Consider the following 18,912-nt stretch of genomic DNA (forward strand, 5'->3'; position numbering starts at 1 on the left):
CGGCAATTTTGCTGGCAAACTCAGAAGCGAGAACATTCAGCTCCCGTGCGTGGAGTGATTGTCCGGCGAGGATCTGTGGATCAATGTAATGCGTTTGCCGCTGGCCATCCTGGGTATGGGGGCAGCGTCAATGATGCGTAACAATGAGGCATTGTTTGCGTACCCTGGACAGCAACACGTGTTTGCTGGTCACGTGGTGGCGCAGTGGCGCAGCAGTGAATGCGCAGCTGCGCTATGAACCACCGCGATCCGAGGTCGATTGCCGGCCACGAGTTGATATATCTGAACCCATCTTGGGACTCTCCCCCCCCTCCCTTCTTCAGCAACTCGCATTGACTATCGTGGTGAAGTATGGTCAAACAACCGCCACAACTTAGAAAGGCACGGGAGGCCTTCATCCAGCAGTTGATTGACGAAGTGGATACACAGAGCTGCCATTACAATTTTAGTTGCAGAGATCAATAGAGGCGGAACGCATTTTTATAGATACAGCATAAACACAGTTTGCAGAAGTTGCTTTGACAGTAGGAGAGACAGACAGCCTGAAGGTATGTTACCGCCCATATTACCGGCGACAAAAAAACACCGTAATAAAATGTTTTGTAAATAAACTGGATTGTCTAGGGGTTACATATATTCATAAACACTGCGAACGAATCCGACTAAATTCAAGAGCCAACTTATAACTCCAATGACCCCTCTATACAAGATTAAACTGTCTCTCCTACTGTCAAAGATTAAACTTGCGTTGTAAATTTTTGGCAATTGACCAAAGTTTTCTTAATTCTGTAATGCCACAGTCAGAAGAAGAAAAAGAAACCGGATCTCTACATTTTAACATCAAATATTCAAACGATGTTTTACAACTCTTTTAGAGACCACGAGCAATACAATAATGGATACAAAGAATACGCACTTCGTTCTTTCTTTGTCAATTGAAATTATAATAGCAAAAGTTGTTTGTAAAGTCGGCATATTGGAACAATAGTTAAAAGTGCAATGTCATTTGCAATTGTAGCGATCTGAAAATATTTCGCTTTGCCGCACATTCTGTACCTTTTACAAAGAAACACATACGCCAGTCCCTTTTTTGCATCATGTTTATTAATTCTCTCTCAACTCTTTACATTATATATACTGTACATTTATAATTCACGTACATAACAGACGGACACGTTTATTTATAAAGCAATCCACACGACACTCTTTTATGCTGTTGTAGCACACTATTGTGGCGACACAAATGGAGGTCTTGTGTATTTTATAACCCATATTGTTCTACAACAACACAATCAATTGTTATCCAGTTGCTTTTATTGCGTTGAACAGGACCCGATTGTGTAGATGGCAGTGCTCTTGCCAACAGCATCCGGGAACCCATGACTTACAGCATTCGTTTTGACAAACCAAAATCTGCCGATGAGACCCAGAAGATTAAAACCAGTCCCTACAATTCGTTTATACCGAGGATATTTAAGTATATATATATTTTGCCGGTGGGCCACGTAATACAATCCGCCTGTGCTGGTGTAGGTAGCACCGCTGGACTGCTGAAGGAGGTTCCAGTCCCGTTATCACACGTGCGCCATACTGGCTAGTCACGTGGTCGTACGCTACGACGTCACGCGGGGTTGTGATGTCATACAATCTGTACACGTGACCAGCAATCCCTGCCACTTGTCGACAGCTCACTTATCCGCTCGGTCTTGTTGGGCCAAATATCTTGGTGGGCCGCACGTGACCAGTGGACCATCAGTTGAGAGAATCATGGTTTATACATATAATGTCGGATAAAATTGGCCCATATGATGCCCACTTGTTGATGCTGATGAAATAAATAATTATCTTAATCTGATTGTGGAGAGACAAACGGAGGTCTGTTTATTTATTTAGTTTTCTAAATGCATAGTGGGTTTTTTTTATGAACAGTTCGGTTAGGCAAGCAGTGAAATAATCTTGATTTGAAGCTTTCGTGACTGCAGGAATCCATACTCTTTGGTTCTTTCGGTAAAGTCACGTAGTTAGAAAAATAATAGATCAAAGACGTTTCGATCGCAACACAAGCAATCGTCACCAGGTGGGACAACCACAGCAAACCATCTTGATCTGTTATTTTTCTACCTACGTGACTTTACCGAAAGAACCAAAGAGTAAGCAGTGAACTAACAAGACACAAGCAGCATGCTTTTTAAATAGGAAGCAGAAGAGATGATCAGAAAAAATGTAGGATAAGATGCCCGGAACATTGGTGGAACAGATCTTCTCAGCAGACAAAATTCAATGCAGACCTGCAGAAGAGAACACGTTCATATGTGCATTACATTTAGATATAATGCTGACATTGATAATTCAATTAACCTTGGAATAAGATATACATTATCAGTGGCGTAGTAACTACAATATCAGTGGCGTAGTAACTACATTATCAGTGGTGTAGTAACTACATTATCAGTGTCGTAGTAACTACATTATCAGTGGTGTAGTAACTACATTATCAGTGGCGTAGTAACTACATTATCAGTAGCGTAGTAACTACATTACCAGTGGCGTAGTAACTACATTATCAGTGGCGTATCAACTACATTATCAGTGGTGTAGTAACTACATTATCAGTGTAGTAACTACATTATCAGTGGTGCAGTAACTACATTAACAGTGTAGTAACTACATTATCAGTGGCATAATAACTATATTGTGATTGGTGTAGTAACTACATTATCAGTGGCGTAGTAACTACATTATCAGTGTAGTGGCTACATAATCCGCTCAGGGGTGCAGCAATCGGTCAGGTAGGGCCCCAATAATTGAATAGTCTCGCACGGTCGCACCGAGGCTATTATATATCATGGCTCCTCTTGCCTAAATCACATAATTACGTAAGTTTTCATTCTTTAACAATGTTGCTGAAAACATATCTAATGGCGGTTGTCAAGTGGGCCCCAACTCGTAGCTTTGGCCGTAGCGGGGCCAAGGCACCCCCCTGTCCCCATGCTCGTTACGCTGCAGCTCCTACAGGACGATTGATGATTTGACAATCATCGCACCCATTTGTAATAAGAATAGGCAATCATTGTATGAGAGCGGTAACCATGTTAGTAGCGACAGAAGAGTGACAAGGAGGTGATTGGCCACCAGTGAGCAAGTCACCGGAGTGAATTGCGCATACTTTGCGGTGTAGATGCCACTGAAGCCACGGTCCACTGTGTCTCCGTCTGAGATGAACGAGATGACCATCCCATTGGCGCTCGAGTTGACTTTGGCCGGGATCGAGTTCCCGCAGAACTTGCCGATCTGGGGAGCGGTGGCCAGTTCACCGTCGTACACGGCCACGTAGTCCTTGCTGCAGTCGGAGGTGCTCTCCAGGCTGTAGGCGGCAGGGCGCGTGGGCAGATCAGACCGGCCGTCGACGTGACGCTCGCGTGGAGCCGACGCAACGGAGTGCGTGGGGTGGATGTGGTGACCGAGTGTGGGGCACGTAGCGCGGGGCATGAGTGCGCGATGTGTAGAGTAGGCGCCATTCCCTCTTTAAAAATTCAGCCCAGGTTTGGAATAGCAGTGTCATACCTGGCGCGAAGAAACCCAGCTCCTACCTCACTGCGTTCTAAAGAAGAATTCAATGCGCAAGCCCTTCAGAGAATGTGGGAGTCCGTAGGGTGTGTCGGAGTATGTAGAGTGTATTGGGGTATAAAGTGTGTGTGGGAGTCAGTCGACTGCATGGTGTAGGCGATCATTGTTGAGGGAGTGGAGTCGGTAGGGAGTGTGAGCGTATGTGGAGAGTGTGACAGTCAGTAGGGAGTGCGGTGTGCGTGACCACTGTGGGGGTGCGTGTGCATCAGCGGGCACCTGAAGCTGAGGAACTCCAGGCAGATGCGGCTGGTGCTGGCGGCCTGCACGACGTACGTGTGATTCGCGTTGTTGACGTAAAACCCCGCGGCGTCGTTGGGCGAGACAACGTTGGCTCGGGCCGGCGTCATGATGAGCGTCTTTTTGTAGGCTGTGTGGCGGACAGACATTCGCAACGGTTCAACGCAACGCACAGGGAATGAGCCCAACAGTTCCTAGCGGTTTAAAGCTTTCGTGACTGCAGGGATTCATCTTCTTTGTTCTTTCGGTAAAGTCACGTAGAATAGAAGTAATAAAATAATAAAACTAAAACATAATAAAATAATTCTCACGACGTTTCGGCCACAACGCAAGCAGCCGTCCTCAGGTGAAGAAACAGGTCTGTCGAGAAGACAGCGTCTATCTTCTCGACAGACCCGCGCATGGCAGACCTGTTTCTTCACCTGAGGACGGCTGCTTGCGTTGTGGCCGAAACGTCGTGAGAATTATTTTATTATGTTTTAGTTTAATTATTTTATTACTTCCCTTCTACGTGACTTTACCGACAGAACCAAGACGATGAGTTCCTAACGGGTCGCGGTGCCACGCGGACAGCGTTGGGGGGTACCTGTCACGCGTTCACCAGAGGCCCATTTGGTCCTGACAGAGCGCTCCATTTACGCGTGCGTCTGTTATCTCTGCAGGATAACGAGCGCTCTCCGCCGGGGTTATCATTGGTCTCTTCCTCTGACATGCGGGCTGGCCCCCACGTGTGTGCCTTAGCGTCGCAGCTTACAGGGGGGCGCATCAGCCAAGAGGCATTCATGCAATGCGGGAGGAAATAAGCACACGCGCACGTGCAGCCAGCTTGTCAGTACGCTGCCGAATGAGGGCATCCACACACCACGCCGTGCCGCGAGGGGTTGTTTGACCACGCTGCACGGTGTGGGTCGGTGAAGGTCGCGGCCAAAACAGCAACGGATTTTTTGTTTGTGCACTCCCCTCTACTACCCACAGCGCCTGCTGTGTGCGCATGGCAGTGGCGCATCCAAGCACTATCCGGGTTCAAACTGGCTTAGCTTTCGGCGTCTGACGGCAATCCGGTAAATCCGGGGCGGCTTGGTCATGGGAGGGAACGAAGGCGGCACGGATTTGTAATGGAGCGAATTCAATCGCTCAGGCAATTCTCCCCGTCTCCCAGGCCCATCCCTGAAACCCACCGGCTGCGTAGTGGCAGTGGAAGCCCGTGTCAGGGCCCGTGGCGTTGTTAAAGTATTCCAGGAGCATGCTCTTGCCACCGAAGAAGGGGGACGCCGGGGTGGAGCACCAGGTCCGGGTGCTTGACGGCAGCGAGGTCACCCTCACGAAACCCAGGTCGCACGTGCCCACGTCGTTGAACCTGCAGGGAGCGGGTGGGCGCAGTGGGAATTGATTTGTGTGTGTGTGTGTGTGGCGTACGTTCTGTGTCGTACACACCCCACCACCGCCCAACGGCCCTGCTTCATGTGCATTGAAACTAAACAACATTTTTATTTTACCAGATACGACCAGCCCACTGAGCTACGTAGCTCTTTTTCAGAAACGACCTGGCCACAAATGATTGCTCAACGAAGTGGCTCATCACGTGGACATGTGTAGCAGCCAAATAATCAAAGTGCATGATTCTAAATGTGGAGGGAGAAACCGGAGGACCCGGAGAAAAACCCACGCGATCACGGGGAGCATACGCAAACTCCAAATATACAGGCATCAGGGATAGGATCGAACCCACTACCTCGTGTATCCAGGCGAGGGATTTTAACATCTCAGCACCATTGTGAAATGCCAGGGTCATGGCCTGAAACGTCATCTTTCTTTTTAAGGCCACAGTGTTACTGACGAATGCGTCCACTTCCATCATATATCTCACGCACTGCTTCCCAGCTCATCCGTAGGAGCCCGACTGCAATGTGCGGGGAGACGCGCGCTTCGTGTATATATGCATCCCAACTCACCGCACGGAGAGGCAGGTGAGGTTCACGCGGTTGTACACGTCGGGTGCGCTGATGTTCCACACGCAAGGCTCGCTTGTGCCGAAGCCCACGTACGGGTAGCCCGGCGAGGAAAGACTTCCCTCCAGTGCCGAATAATTACCGCCGCAGGCTGGTGGAGGGGGGGAGGTAGATCATCACGGGAAATCGTTGTGAGACGCACAATTCACTACCCCCATCACACTTGGAATTCTCAATACATTTGCTTATACGTACGTTTGTCGGTTGAACTTCTTTCGCACCATACGTAGCCAGACATGTTAATCGGAGGTGCAGGGGATGGACAACAAACTAAGCATAAAAAGCAGTTCTAAAGAAGTGAGTTTTCAATCGAGATAATTTAAAAGTGGATAGCTCCAGTGGCTTCCTAATATCAGAAAGAAGAGCATTGCAGATGCCCGTAGAAGCACATCTGAAAGCGCGTGATGCAGTGACCGTCTTTGTTTGATGGCTAGCCAAAGGACAATGGTAGTCATGCATATCATATGTAATTGGACAGGGCTTCATTTCTCATTGAATGCTTTGCAATGGGAAGGGGGTGTTAGAGAAATATTTTTCAGAGCTCAGCCCTGAACAGCTCCGGCTGAAACGCCCTCAATTAATTGTTTGACATCGCTTCTTACAGTGACGATACGTGCCGAATTGTGCGCAAATTGCATGCTGCAATTGCAGCGAACAGAACTGCACAAACTGGAGGGATAAAACAGAGAAACAACGCACGGAGGCATGTTCAAAATGTGAAACTAAAATGAACGGCGATTCTCGAATCAAATCGCGACCCTTGACCGCGACTCACTGCCGAGGCAAATCGCCACCGGAATAGCCATCGACTCACTTGTGTAGAGGCATCGCTACATCATCCGACGAGAGTGTGCGACCGCGTGGGGGCGGAGAGGGGGTGTCGGGGCTAGTGGTGGGGGGGGTGGGTTCTCTGAGTGACTTACGCAAGCACGTGACCGAGTTGAACATCATCGCGTAGCCCGGATTGCAGGCGCACTCGAAGCTGCCTGCCGTGTTTTTGCAGTTCTGCCCGCAGCCTCCGTTGTTCACGGCGCATTCGTCAATGTCTGTGCACGGGCAGAGAGGGTCACGTCACCGGTTAACCACGAGGGCCACCTCATCCCTTGTACCGACTGCGCGGTACGGCCAACCTCTGTTTGTATGTTGAACTTCTTTCGCACCATACGCAGACAACCCTGTTAATCGGAAGCGCGGGGGGAAGGACACCAGATTTAATGCAAAGAGCAGTTCTAAAGAAATACGTTTGTCAATCTAGATGATGATTTAAAAGTGCATAGCTCCAGTGGCTTCCGAAGATTGGAAGGAGGAGTGTTCCAGACGGCCGCAGAGGCGCAGGTTGTACCACGCCATTGTTCGGCGTGATGTCCGACGTTTCGCCCCACGTGCCGCCAGTGGTGGCACGCGGCATTTAAGCGATCTAAGCAAAAGCTTTGGCAAGCGAGGAGCTCAAAGATGCTCTGAAACATGGCGAAATTGTGGCTGCACCAAATATCATCTCAAATTCAGATCCTAATAAATGTCAAAAAGATAATTAATCTCTCCAATCTGTATTTTGTCTGCAGCTCTCGTCTGTCGTCTCATTCCATCTCTCTCTCGTGTACATCTTTCTCACTTCGCGACATCCCCGTCTCGTCTGTAACTCAATTCTCTCATCGCATGTGTGTCCTCATTTCTCTCATCTCACTGCATCTCTATAATCTCGTCTAAATCTATCCTAGTTCTCACTCTAACGTGTCTATGAGCGGAAAGGGGAAGCCCAACAAAGTTAGTTCGACTTTTGACCCACCCACCAAAGTTAGAACCAGCAGGTGAAATTGAAGCAGCTGCCAGCAATGGAAGCAAAACATCGGAGGTCTTGCTGAACAACACACGGCGCAAGCTAACGAGGCTGCGTTTTACATGTCGATTATTACCTCTCAATTAGATGTCCTTCCGTCAGCAGGATTCATTGCTTGGACGATCTGAATTGTCTCCGAGCTCACCTGAGCGTGAATCTCTGATAAGTGGACAGTCACCTTTGCAGAGTGGCAGTGCCGTGGATGCAGCGTGCTATGAACTCAGCGGCCCGAGTTCGATTTTGAATCACGGATCACGTCAGCGGTGAGCGAATATACGAATCTGCCTTCGGGCCTTCAAACCGGGACTGTTCAAGCGCAGACAAGTATGGCTAAACAACAGCCACAAATTACATGGCAAGGACAGGCCTGCACCTAGCAGTCGCTTGACAAAGGGATGAAAGTAAATTTTAACGTCACTTTTAACGTTACTTTACCTTTGCAGAGACGGTTGTTGGCTTCCAGCTCGGTGCCTGGTTTGCACGAACAGTGATATGAGCCGTATGTGTTGGTACAAAACTCCGCACAACCTCCATTGGCGGCGTTGCACTCGTTCACATCTGCACGATACAAAGTGGGCTCAAATAACACATCTCATCTGAACCATTCCGATGCCCCGCTGCGGTTTAGCGGCAGACGTCCGTCCCTGTGCGGCACAGGATGCACGCAGAACCGGCCTGCAAAACGGCCTTTAGAATCCACAATAGAGATTTTTTTTGGGTTAAATCATGTAAATATATTTACGTGTCGTTAAACCCGCCACCACCCGACACAGCACAACGTTTATAACCTGAGTACGCCAGTGGCCGGTTTAACGACACATTTATATATGTATGTGATCTAACCCAAAAACCCTGTACTATGGATGATATTGGCCGTGATTTCGCCACACGGTTTTCTCCAAATAAGTAGTTTGCGAGCCAATTTTAAAAACAAAAATCTGATCCGACAAATTTGGACGACGGCCCACAGCACGCACCGTTACGTATTTAACACCCACCGCGATGAAACAGACGTGTGCATTCTCTTACACGGCGAACACCCCCGCATCATTAGCCAGGCTGCCGCAAGCATCGGTCGCTCGGCCGTCTCAATGAGTCGCAAAGGGCGCGGAGGTCAGAGGCCCGAACCCTCAAACGTTGCGCACCACCGCCCGGTCCGCTACTTTGTTCGGCAGCCCGCCGTTGCGCTGCGTGGCCGCCTAATGCCACGCAGCGCAACAAGAGGTCGCTTCTTCTTGGTTCTTTCGGTAAAGTCACGTAGAAGGGAAGTAATAAAATACTAAAAATAAAACATAATAAAATAATTCTCACGACGTTACGGCCACAACGCAAGCAGCCGTCCTCACCTGAGGACGGCTGCTTGCGTTGTGGCCGTACTGCTTGCGTTGTGGCCGTACCTGAGGACGGCTGCTTGCGTTGTGGCCGAAACGTCGTGAGAATTATTTAATTATGTTTTATTTTTATTATTTTATTACTTCCCTTCTACGTGACTTTACCGAAAGAACCAAGAAGATGAATCCCTGCAGTCACGAAAGCTTTAAATCGAAATTTAAGAGGTCGCTTGTTGTCGCCGGGTTAACGAGACAGGTACCTGCGCACGTGCTGTTGTCAGTCTGTAGGAAAAACCCAGGATCGCAGGCGCACGCGTAGGAGCCCGCGGTGTTCCGGCAGATCATTTGACAGAAACCGTTGCCGTCCAGGCATTCGTCTATATCTGGAAACACACACACACACATACGAGAGGCTAAGACACAGATCTCCATCCCCCCCTCCCCATAACGCCCACGTTGCCTTGTTAAGAGATTTGGGGCAGGTGCTGCGGGTGAGCGTCGTCATGGCCGGGGTGGCGCATGGGAGGGTGGCGCGACCTTCGTCTGCCCAGCGCGGACGTTACACGCTGCACCAGGTACTCATTTATAAGGTCGAGTCGACTTAGAGACTCAGAAACGGTTCAGACGCCACTTGCCACTTGTGTTGGCCACGAACGGGAGGAAAGCTCACGCGGTTGTGACTATACCAAAGTGCATGAACCACCGTACCGCCGCTCCTTGCTGTGTGCGCACGTGAGCAAAACGTGGCAATGATGACAAATTCAGTTGTCAATCAATAATCAAAAATCATCCCGAATCTTTGTGTCTGGACCCAATTTTCACATTTGTGTTTGCATTAATCTGGAAATTGGGAATGCATCGCACCAAGGAGCTATTGAGCCAGAAGCCCATTTTTAATACATGTTAAATGGGTTATTGTTGTAGGATATTATTTGATCAACTTGCTCCTTTATAGAGTTCACACTGGAACTGCTCCCCTTATCACCCGAACAGCACCCACTTGTATCCTCGCCATCTCTTGTTTATATTTTCTATCTACACTGACGACATTATTTGAACGTGTTTTTGTTTACCTTTGCAAGTGCCCTTGGGGCGTGCTGTACATCTGTACGTTCACTCGAATATTGATTTGGAAAGAAAAGTAAAAAAACAAATGTGTGGCTCTTTATTTTTTTCGGTAAAGCCACGTAGGTAAAACAATTAATAGAATAAAATAAATGAAAACAACCAAATTAAATCACGACGTTTCGAATAAATAAATACAAATAACTCTCGCTACAGTTAGTTTGCTGTGCCTTTTTACACCTGATGAGGGTGGCTTGTGTTGCCTCCGAAACGTTGTGATTTTATTTAGTTGTTTTCATTTATTTAATTTTATTAATTGTTTTACCTACGTGACTTTACCGAAAAAAACCAAAGAGTATGAATCCTTGCAGTCACGAAAGCTTCAAATCTAGAATTAAATGTGTGGCTGCTGGCGATGTCTGCGACGAAACGGCGAGGGCAATGCCTGTGCAGTTGTAGCCGTCGTCCGCGAGGGCGTATCCGGATCGGCAATCGCACCGGAACGCGCCGATGAAATTCAGGCAGATCTCGCTGCAGTTCCCGTTGGAGACGGCGCACTCGTCAATGTCTGAAAACGTAAACGTGAAACGAGCATTTGCCGCGTGCCGTCCGTCGACTTCACCCAAAGCGATCGTCGTCATCATCATCACCACCATCATCGTTATTAACGTTTAGTCTATTCTGTAAGTTTCGAGACGTCACACAGTGTCACGAACAACAACAATCACAAAAACTTGAACCACCCGACAAGAAAAAGTAATGCGAAAGTGTAAAAAAAGCTTTTACAAAATTATACATTGTGGGGGCAATGTAGGGAATTAAGTAAATAATTATATTCATTTCACTTCATTATCTGTTGAACTTATTTCGCACCGGACGTAGCCAACCGTGCAAATCGGACGCGACATTTACCAGAATGGCGCTGACACAAAATCCCATGCAAAATCGACACGAAACATTGTTCAAATAAAAACACAAAAAACTTAGAAAGGTGCAGCAGCAGCAGCAGTGGCAATGGCAATGAATGTGACGCAGCAAACGGAGACCACGGTGGTGCAGCCAGCTGATCGAATCCACCTGCTGGAAGCTTCGAGTGTACGTGCGGGTTGCCTACGGGCACTCCCGTTTATTCCTATGTGCCAACCAACTCTTCTGAAAAAAATGTATTGGGTGGAACTTTAACCGTTCACCGTAACGATTCAAAATGTGGGTAAAGTTTGCCATCTATTTTCTCTTCCTTCCTCGGCACCTCGCTGATTGTATGGACCGAGGTTATTCAGGATGGTCTCATAATAATAAACGAGCACATTACAAAAATGTGTCGCTATTAAACGAATCAAGTCTTTATATCATCAGCTTTTGGAGTAAACAACACTACCTTCCTGTGACTATATAAAAAAATTTCTCAATCAAGCTCTCTCAGCTGGCAGGAGGCCTCTGGACAGGCCCAGGTGCCGTGGCTTGACCGCTTGAGATGACCGCCAGATGCACCACCTGTGGCCCCCTTACTGCGCCAACTCGCTGTGTTTTATCCACCCGCCACTGACGCGCAAGCACGCACTCCCATCGCTATGGGCGGCAGGTCACCACGCAGCATACCAACACAAGTGCTCCGGTCGTCGCCCAGGTAGTAGCCCGGATCACAGGTGCACACGAACGAGCCGATGGTGTTGGAGCAGCCTTGCTCGCACCAATGCTGGCCGCTCGTGCACTCATCCAGATCTGGGGACGACGGGGAGGGAGTCACGGCGATGGTGTTGTGCGGTTTAACAAGCGGTGGGACATTGTGGTCGAGGACACGGCCCACGATGTCAACGCAGGTCTTCCTGGGAAGAAAATGCTGCTCATCTCAAGGTTTAATTTGGACCGGTTAGGCAGTGTCCTTTATTTAACCTAACAGATCGGGGAGGCAAAATGAGACGCATGATATAATATTGGCTCTTTTGCAAGAGCGACCTGGGTTATTATCAAGACATTTAACACAGAATGTAAACAAAAAATGTACACCTCTAAACTGAAAAAATCATTGTTAATTAGAAATTTGAAGAAGGTTATGTATAGAAGGTCAATAGCATTGCACGATTTTAAATATATAAGAAATATGCCAATTCTGGAAAGCAAGATCAATTGACTTGGCAAAGAGTGGCAGTGGAAGAAAATTGTACAAACTCATTCAACGTAAACAAATTTATGGCAGCTGGAAACATGAAACCAAAACGCGGTCTATAATCAAAACTATTTACAAAGGTTTCCATGAAGCCTATTAAGCCTTTTTTTCAAACTCGGCTTTGGTCTGAATTGGAGTTCCACTCACCCTGCTCCAGATAGACTCGTCAAACTGACGTCTTTAAGACAACATTTGATGTGATTTAAATCTATATTTTACGTATATATACAGTTTAACATGTAGACTTTCATTCGATGTGATTTAAATCTATATTTTACATATATACAGTTTAACATGTAGACTTTCATTCGATGTGATTTAAATCTATATTTTACATATATACAGTTTAACATGTAGACTTTCGCGACCAACATTATCCATAAGGTGGGTACCTGGATTTGGAGCCAGGACCAGGTGATTGCTCCGACCCATGAGCTACACACACGCCAGCCACATGCCGTCAGAGGGCTCACCGTTTTCGCACGCGCCTCCCGTGTAGCCAGGCATGCAGGCGCAGGTGTTGTTACTGATGCAAGAGCCGCCGTTCAGACACTCGTTCATGCAGCCGACTGCAGGTCACAGGGACACAACGAAAACGCTCAAAAATACCACCAAAGGTCAAAGATCACTCGTATGAAACTTGATTTGAAGCTTTCGTGACTGCAGGAATTCCTCTTTGGTTCTTTCGGTAAAGTCACGTAGAAAGAAAATAAACGTAATCATAGAATACGACGTTTCGATTGCAACACAAGCAATCGTCATCAGGTATAACTAAATTTGAGAGAGAGACAAAACACAGACACGGAGACACACAGACAGACACACAAGCAGAGAGAGAGACAACACAGAGACACATACAACATAGACACACACAGAGGTGTCTATGTGTCTCTGTGTTGTCTCTTTCTGCTTGTGTGTCTGTCTGTGTGTCTGTCTGTCTGTCTGTGTGTCTCCGTGTCTGTGTTTTGTCTCTCTCTCAAATTTAGTTGACTGCTTGTGTTGCAATCGAAACGTCGTAATCTATTATTTAATTTATTTTCTTTCTACGTGACTTTGCCGAAAGAATAAAAAAGTAATCACTCGTATGGCCTCACGCAGGCTGTTGGGGCAAGTGCTGTTAGCGAGCACCTATGGAAGCTGGCACGGTACACAAGGGAATGGGTAGCTAGCACCACGCCCGGCCGCCTTTGTCTCCTCAGTGGTGATGTTTACAGACTGCACCAGGGACTCATTTAAGGCTTAGTCGTCCTAGGGGAGGCCCAGGACCGGTTCAGATAATCGTCACTGGGTGTAAGTAGGCGGGTCATCAGGCTAACCGTGCAGTGCACGAACTTGTGTGCTACCGCTCCTCCCTCGGTCATTGGCGAGATGTTAACTACCTCGCCCGGTATACAGGAGCATGTGGGTTCGATCCCGACCCTGACGCCTGCTGTATATTTGGAGTTTGCGCGTCTCTCTCCCCGTGGTCGCGTGCCATTTTCTCCAGGTCCTCCGGTTTTCCCCTCGACATTTAAAATCGACAAGTGTGCTCAGTGTTTTGGGCTGCTATACATGTCCACTTTGTCGGGCTATCACTTGTGGCCCGAACGCTTGTGAAAAATAGCTACGTAGCTCAGTGGGCCTTCGCTGGTAAAATAAAAAGTAGTCAAGTAGTTAGTTATTTCTAGATTTGAAGTTTTCGTGACTGCAAGGATCCATACTCTTTGGTTTTTTCGGTAAAGTCACGAAGGTGAAAACAAAATAAAATAAAAAGAAGTATAAATAAAATTACATTAATTTAGTTGTTTTATTTATTCAGTTTTCACCTACGTGACTTTACCGAAAAAAACAAAGAGTATAGTTAGTTATTGTGGAAGTATACACGTGCAGTACCATACGGCACAATTCTAAAAGATAAAACGTGCTCACATATCGGGCACTCGTCCCCGCTCTCAAACCACCCCAAGCAGCACTGGTAGTCAGTGATGCGGGTGATTCTGTACATGATCCTGGATGTCAAGGTCCTGCGTAGATAGAAAAAAAAAGACACCACACAAATTACGATGTGCCATTTACAAACATTGAGTGGCAATTAACAACAACATTAAGTGACAGTCCTTTATCAAGCCACTGCTGTGGACGAAGGCCTCTGAAATGCGTTTCAGTTATGGAGTTCATTTGATCATACTTCGCACCCACACTGGTCAGTGTGAGAGAGAGGAAGGCAGGTTCGGTTTCAGTTACACGGACAACCCTGCGCGGCCAATTACCCAGATAGTTTCGGTGGCAACGGCCCGCAGCCACTGACAGAATTATTGTTGGGGTGCAGAGGAAGCCAGCCAGCAGACAGCCAGGAAACACGAGGCATAGATTATGTTTAATAGACCTATGATATTTCTATAAAAGAACACCTGATGCAGGGAGCGATGAGAAGGAAACTGGCACTATTTAGGATGGACTACAGCAGGAAAATTAGAAGTGTGTTGTTCGGAAAAATATAAGGAACTGGAAAGAGAGGAAGACCTCACAGAAACTGGCTTGACGATGGCATAATAAGAAATTCAAGGCCGTAATTATAATATATATATTGGGGGGGGACACATCCCAATATGGTTAATACGTGTGCACCGATTGCATTCAATAATCAAATCTGCTCAAAATGCCCCCCCCCCCCCCCAATATATTGCTATAAAAATATTTTGAAAAAGTTAAATTGCGATGCTATGTAAATAAAAACAACAATTTGCTAAACCTTGGCCACAATATCTGGACTTGTCTTCATATAACAATGCACAGATTTCTGTTTATATGATTGTGGTTATGGTTGCACTTTATTAATCCCTAATCTCTGCCATTACATACAATGAAACAAGAAAAGGTAAAATAGAAAAAAAACAAAGCATTGTAATACAATACACTATTAGACATTGTTAAAAATAAATAAAAAGTCAATCCTATGTGTTAGTGAATTTTTTTTTTATATTTTAGGCAGGAAATTCTTGTCAAATTTAGATTTATTTTTTTCTGGGGGGGGACCCCAGACCCCCTAAAAAATTTGATCCCCCCCAATGTTGACTCCATGGCTACGGCCTTAAAGAGATTGATGCCAGAATAATGTGGCCGCTACTTGAGCATTGCGGCACAAGACAGAGAGGAAAGTGGAAACAAATGACGAAATGTCCAGTGGACACCGCCGGGCTATCTGCCCATGGATCGTGATAATGACGATGAGATATGCATTTCAACTGTATACTGTATATATATACACTTGGTACTACAATTGCAGAGTGTGTTCAGAGGTGACCGCGGTGTTACTCCTACCCGGTCGACAAGTAAGACATGATAGTCGTGGTGTTCCGAGAGCAGACTCCTCTCCTGTTTGCACACCCACAGCACACGCACAGCACCCCGAAGCAGCTTCATCAAAGTTCAAAGTTCATTTATTAGGTATAGCCCTGTGAGCCATTCGGCTCTTGAATCGGGTGCAACCGCAACAAACAAAAAAAACTAAAACATGAACAAGAAAACATCTTAAAGTGACTATGTGCAAACAGAAAATCCAAGAAAATCCAAGAAAAGTCATCACACACAGCAAGACGCTAGCACTACAGCAAGACGCAAAGACAAAGATCCCCACGAGAGCCTACGCAGGCTGTCGTGGGGCAAATGCTGTGAGGAAGCGCCTCCATCAAGGAGGTGGTGCAGCGAGCCACCACGCGTGACACCCCCTGTGTTGTACACATACCAGCAGGCGGCCAAATATTCGCCACGGTTGACTATTCGCGAGCGGGAATCGAACTCGGGGAGTCAGAGTTCATTGCGCTAAAACGCTGCAGTCCACTCGCGATGAGGGCACGGGCACATTGAACTACCGTGTTCTTCAATACAGTCATCACTTCGATAGATGTGCACGTTACATCATACAGATATAATGAACCCCAGTGTAATGATATTGATTTACAGCAATTTGTTGATGGATGGTTTCCCCACGTTGTCGGTTATAGCGGTCGTTTGACCATACTTCACCACGCTGATCAGTATGAATTGGAGAAGGCGGGGGAGGGGGGGGGGTATCCAGGACCGGTTCAGAGATCACTCGATGCTGAAGTTTGACTTTACCGGGAATTTAACTCCGGCCATGGGGTTAATTAGCGTGGTGAGTCAACTACTGCATCACTGCTCAACTCTTTTAGTTAAGTTAGCTCTCGACTATTTAACATCGCATTCTCAAATTTGTCTGGCCACCTAACACAGTCTATAATAAACTAACAGTCTACAATACGCCAACAGTACATCATAAACAGTGTGTAATGCGCCATGTATACCCACAATATACATTTTAGGTTAATACGTGTGCACCGATTGCATTCAACTTTGTGTGTACAGCGACTGAGCTATTCAATATAAAGTGAGCACAATGTAGGATATGGTGATGATGGTCATGGTGACACTGGTGATGCTGGTAATGGCGATGACAACGACGATGACGGTGATAATGGTAATAACGCTGATGATTACGATGGTGATAATGATGGTGGTGATGATGGTTATGATGGTGATAACGCTGACGATTACGATGGTGATAATGATGGTGGTGATGATGGTGATGATGGTGATGGCCTCTTACCCATCGGGACGCAGGTGGCATTCCACCGCAACACTGCAAACGAATGCACGTAATCAATGAATTAGCGCCATCACCAACAGCAATGATCTACCCACTGCTGGATGAAGACTTCCACGAGGCATCAAAATCCCCCACGGTCACGCGAGGCAATATTCCATCGAGTGCCAGCAGCCGAACGGATTTAATTGAAGGATCCCGTTTGGCGATGCTGCATTATTAGTGGTGCACAAAGCACTGTTCACAAAATAATAAAAATAAAACTCACATTCGTCGACAACACTGTTGCCTTAAAAGAAAAACAGTATATAATAGGCGACATTTCGGGCAAATGGCCCTTCCTCATAGCACAGAACTGAAGAAGGGCGGTTTAACACGTAGGCTTTCACGACCAATATTATTCATAATCAACGTTTTTGGGTTCGATCGCGTTATTTATAAATGTGTCGTAACCCTCCACCACCCGACACGGCCAATCAGAAAAAAGTGTCACGTTGACAAAAGACAAATAGTTCACTACTTTAGCCCACCGGTGTGTTGAAGAGTAAATCCACAACATTTAGATTTTTTTTTAAAACGTCACCTATTATATTTAAAAAAACATTTTTTTACAAATGTAATGGTAAGTTTATTTATTTATGTAAATCACACGATTAAACAACGGCAGCCGAGTGCAGGATTACAGACCAACGAAAATTAAAACCGCCCATGCCGTAGAACACTCAAAAGCGAACTCACCCGAGACACAAGCACACGGAGGCGAACAGACGCAGACTCCTTGACCACGCCATGTGGCTGATTCCTGTCGAGTCTTCTCTCCGCAAATGTTCAAATCGGAGTTCTCCGCGTGCTCTGCCCTACCAAGAAAAATTGTCAGATTTCTTCAAGACCAGAGAGCAATAAGCGTTTGAAAAAAAAAGTGGGGTGGAGGGTTGGTGGTGGGGAGGGGGGTAACACACATATAGCTTAGCTACTCGAGAACCAACCACGACCTTCAAATGCGCACAATCACCCGCAACGGCTGGGTGCGTACGGCCCCACCTATGCTGACGGATTTCACAGCTGAATAATGCCCCAACTTTACCTTTAAAAGAAAGAAAAAAAATAACTCGCTGGCGTCTAATGTCCTAAAGCTCGCACGCTTGTCATCCTTCCTTCTCGTGGTCCGGAGTAAAAGATAATAATAATAATAATGAACCTTGCCTACGATTAGAAGGGACGTCACCATCGGCTGCCATTAACGCCACCGGACATTTCACGCCGATAGACAATTAATGACACCACGGCGGTGATGCAGCGATGCAGTGGTTAGTAACACCGTGGACTTGCAGTGCAGAGGGTGACATTTCCATTATATCTCAAGTTAACAACAGGAAACGTTTCTTCACCCCCTCCACGTCCCTCTCGCCTCTTTCGAGCCAGCAGTAGAAATGGGAACGCCGCAGTCAGCCTGTAGTCAGGTCACGTGTGGTGGGGTAAAGTGTGGGCACTGCCACCTCTTCCGAGACGTCGGGCCAGTGTGGAAGAGTAGGCCAAAGTACCCTCGATTGGGGCGGACTGCAGCTCCCTGTAGTGAAAACCGACCACCAAATTATTTGGCGATACTGCGATGCAACGGTGCACAAGCACAAATCATGTTCTTTAAAACTCAACAAATTCGTCAATAACTCAATGGCCCTTTTTCACAGATTATAAGAGGCCACCAGGAGTTCCACCAGCAGTGCAGTGAGAAATGAATTGCAGGGCTGCACCTTTACCTGAAACGCTCGTCTGTTAAACGCATCGCTGATACAAATACTCGATAGTACTTATTATTTTTCAGCCAATCTGAATCCACCTATGACGCCTTCTCACGCCATCTCGGTCATGGAGGGTTTTGACCATACTTCCCCATGCTTGTCAATGCGGGTCAAAGGGGCCGAGGGGTGGGGGTGATATAGACGAGAACATAGAAGTACAGGACAGCAATGCATTATGATGCCCACAGTGTAATCCCCGCAGTCCTGTGTACAACCTCTTTGTGGAAGGGAGGTCAG

At 46.8% G+C, this 18,912-nt stretch overlaps 1 protein-coding gene across 1 annotated transcript; it reads right to left on the minus strand.

Annotated features, from left to right (window-relative positions):
* Positions 1-1,102: 1,102 nt before the first annotated feature.
* Positions 1,103-17,789, minus strand: LOC133351418 (fibrillin-1-like). The gene is made up of 15 exons (XM_061566616.1): positions 17,615-17,789; positions 16,880-16,912; positions 15,574-15,627; positions 14,182-14,276; positions 12,747-12,842; positions 11,706-11,828; positions 10,552-10,674; positions 9,302-9,424; positions 8,146-8,268; positions 6,797-6,919; positions 5,817-5,964; positions 5,043-5,221; positions 3,844-3,994; positions 3,167-3,364; positions 1,103-2,288 (listed from the first exon to the last, which is right to left on the minus strand). Exons 1-15 carry the CDS (start codon positions 17,665-17,667, stop codon positions 2,264-2,266), a joined length of 1,647 nt encoding a protein of 548 aa, XP_061422600.1. The 5' UTR covers positions 17,668-17,789; the 3' UTR covers positions 1,103-2,263.
* Positions 17,790-18,912: the final 1,123 nt, after the last annotated feature.

Source organism: Lethenteron reissneri, chromosome 37 (genome assembly GCF_015708825.2).
Source record: "Lethenteron reissneri isolate LAM-NWPU_2019-01 chromosome 37, ASM1570882v1, whole genome shotgun sequence".
NCBI lineage: Eukaryota > Metazoa > Chordata > Hyperoartia > Petromyzontiformes > Petromyzontidae > Lethenteron > Lethenteron reissneri.

Excerpts from the sequence above, each read along its gene's own strand:
- LOC133351418 (XM_061566616.1), bottom strand. The coding sequence starts at position 17,667 with ATGGCGTGGTCAAGGAGTCTGCGTCTGTTCGCCTCCGTGTGCTTGTGT. Across the intron at positions 16,913-17,614 it reads TCCGTGTGCTTGTGTCTCGG|TGTTGCGGTGGAATGCCACC; the intron begins GTGAGTTCGCTT and ends ATTCGTTTGCAG. Across the intron at positions 3,365-3,843 it reads CTGGAGTTCCTCAGCTTCAG|CCTGGAGAGCACCTCCGACT; the intron begins GTGCCCGCTGAT and ends TGCCGCCTACAG.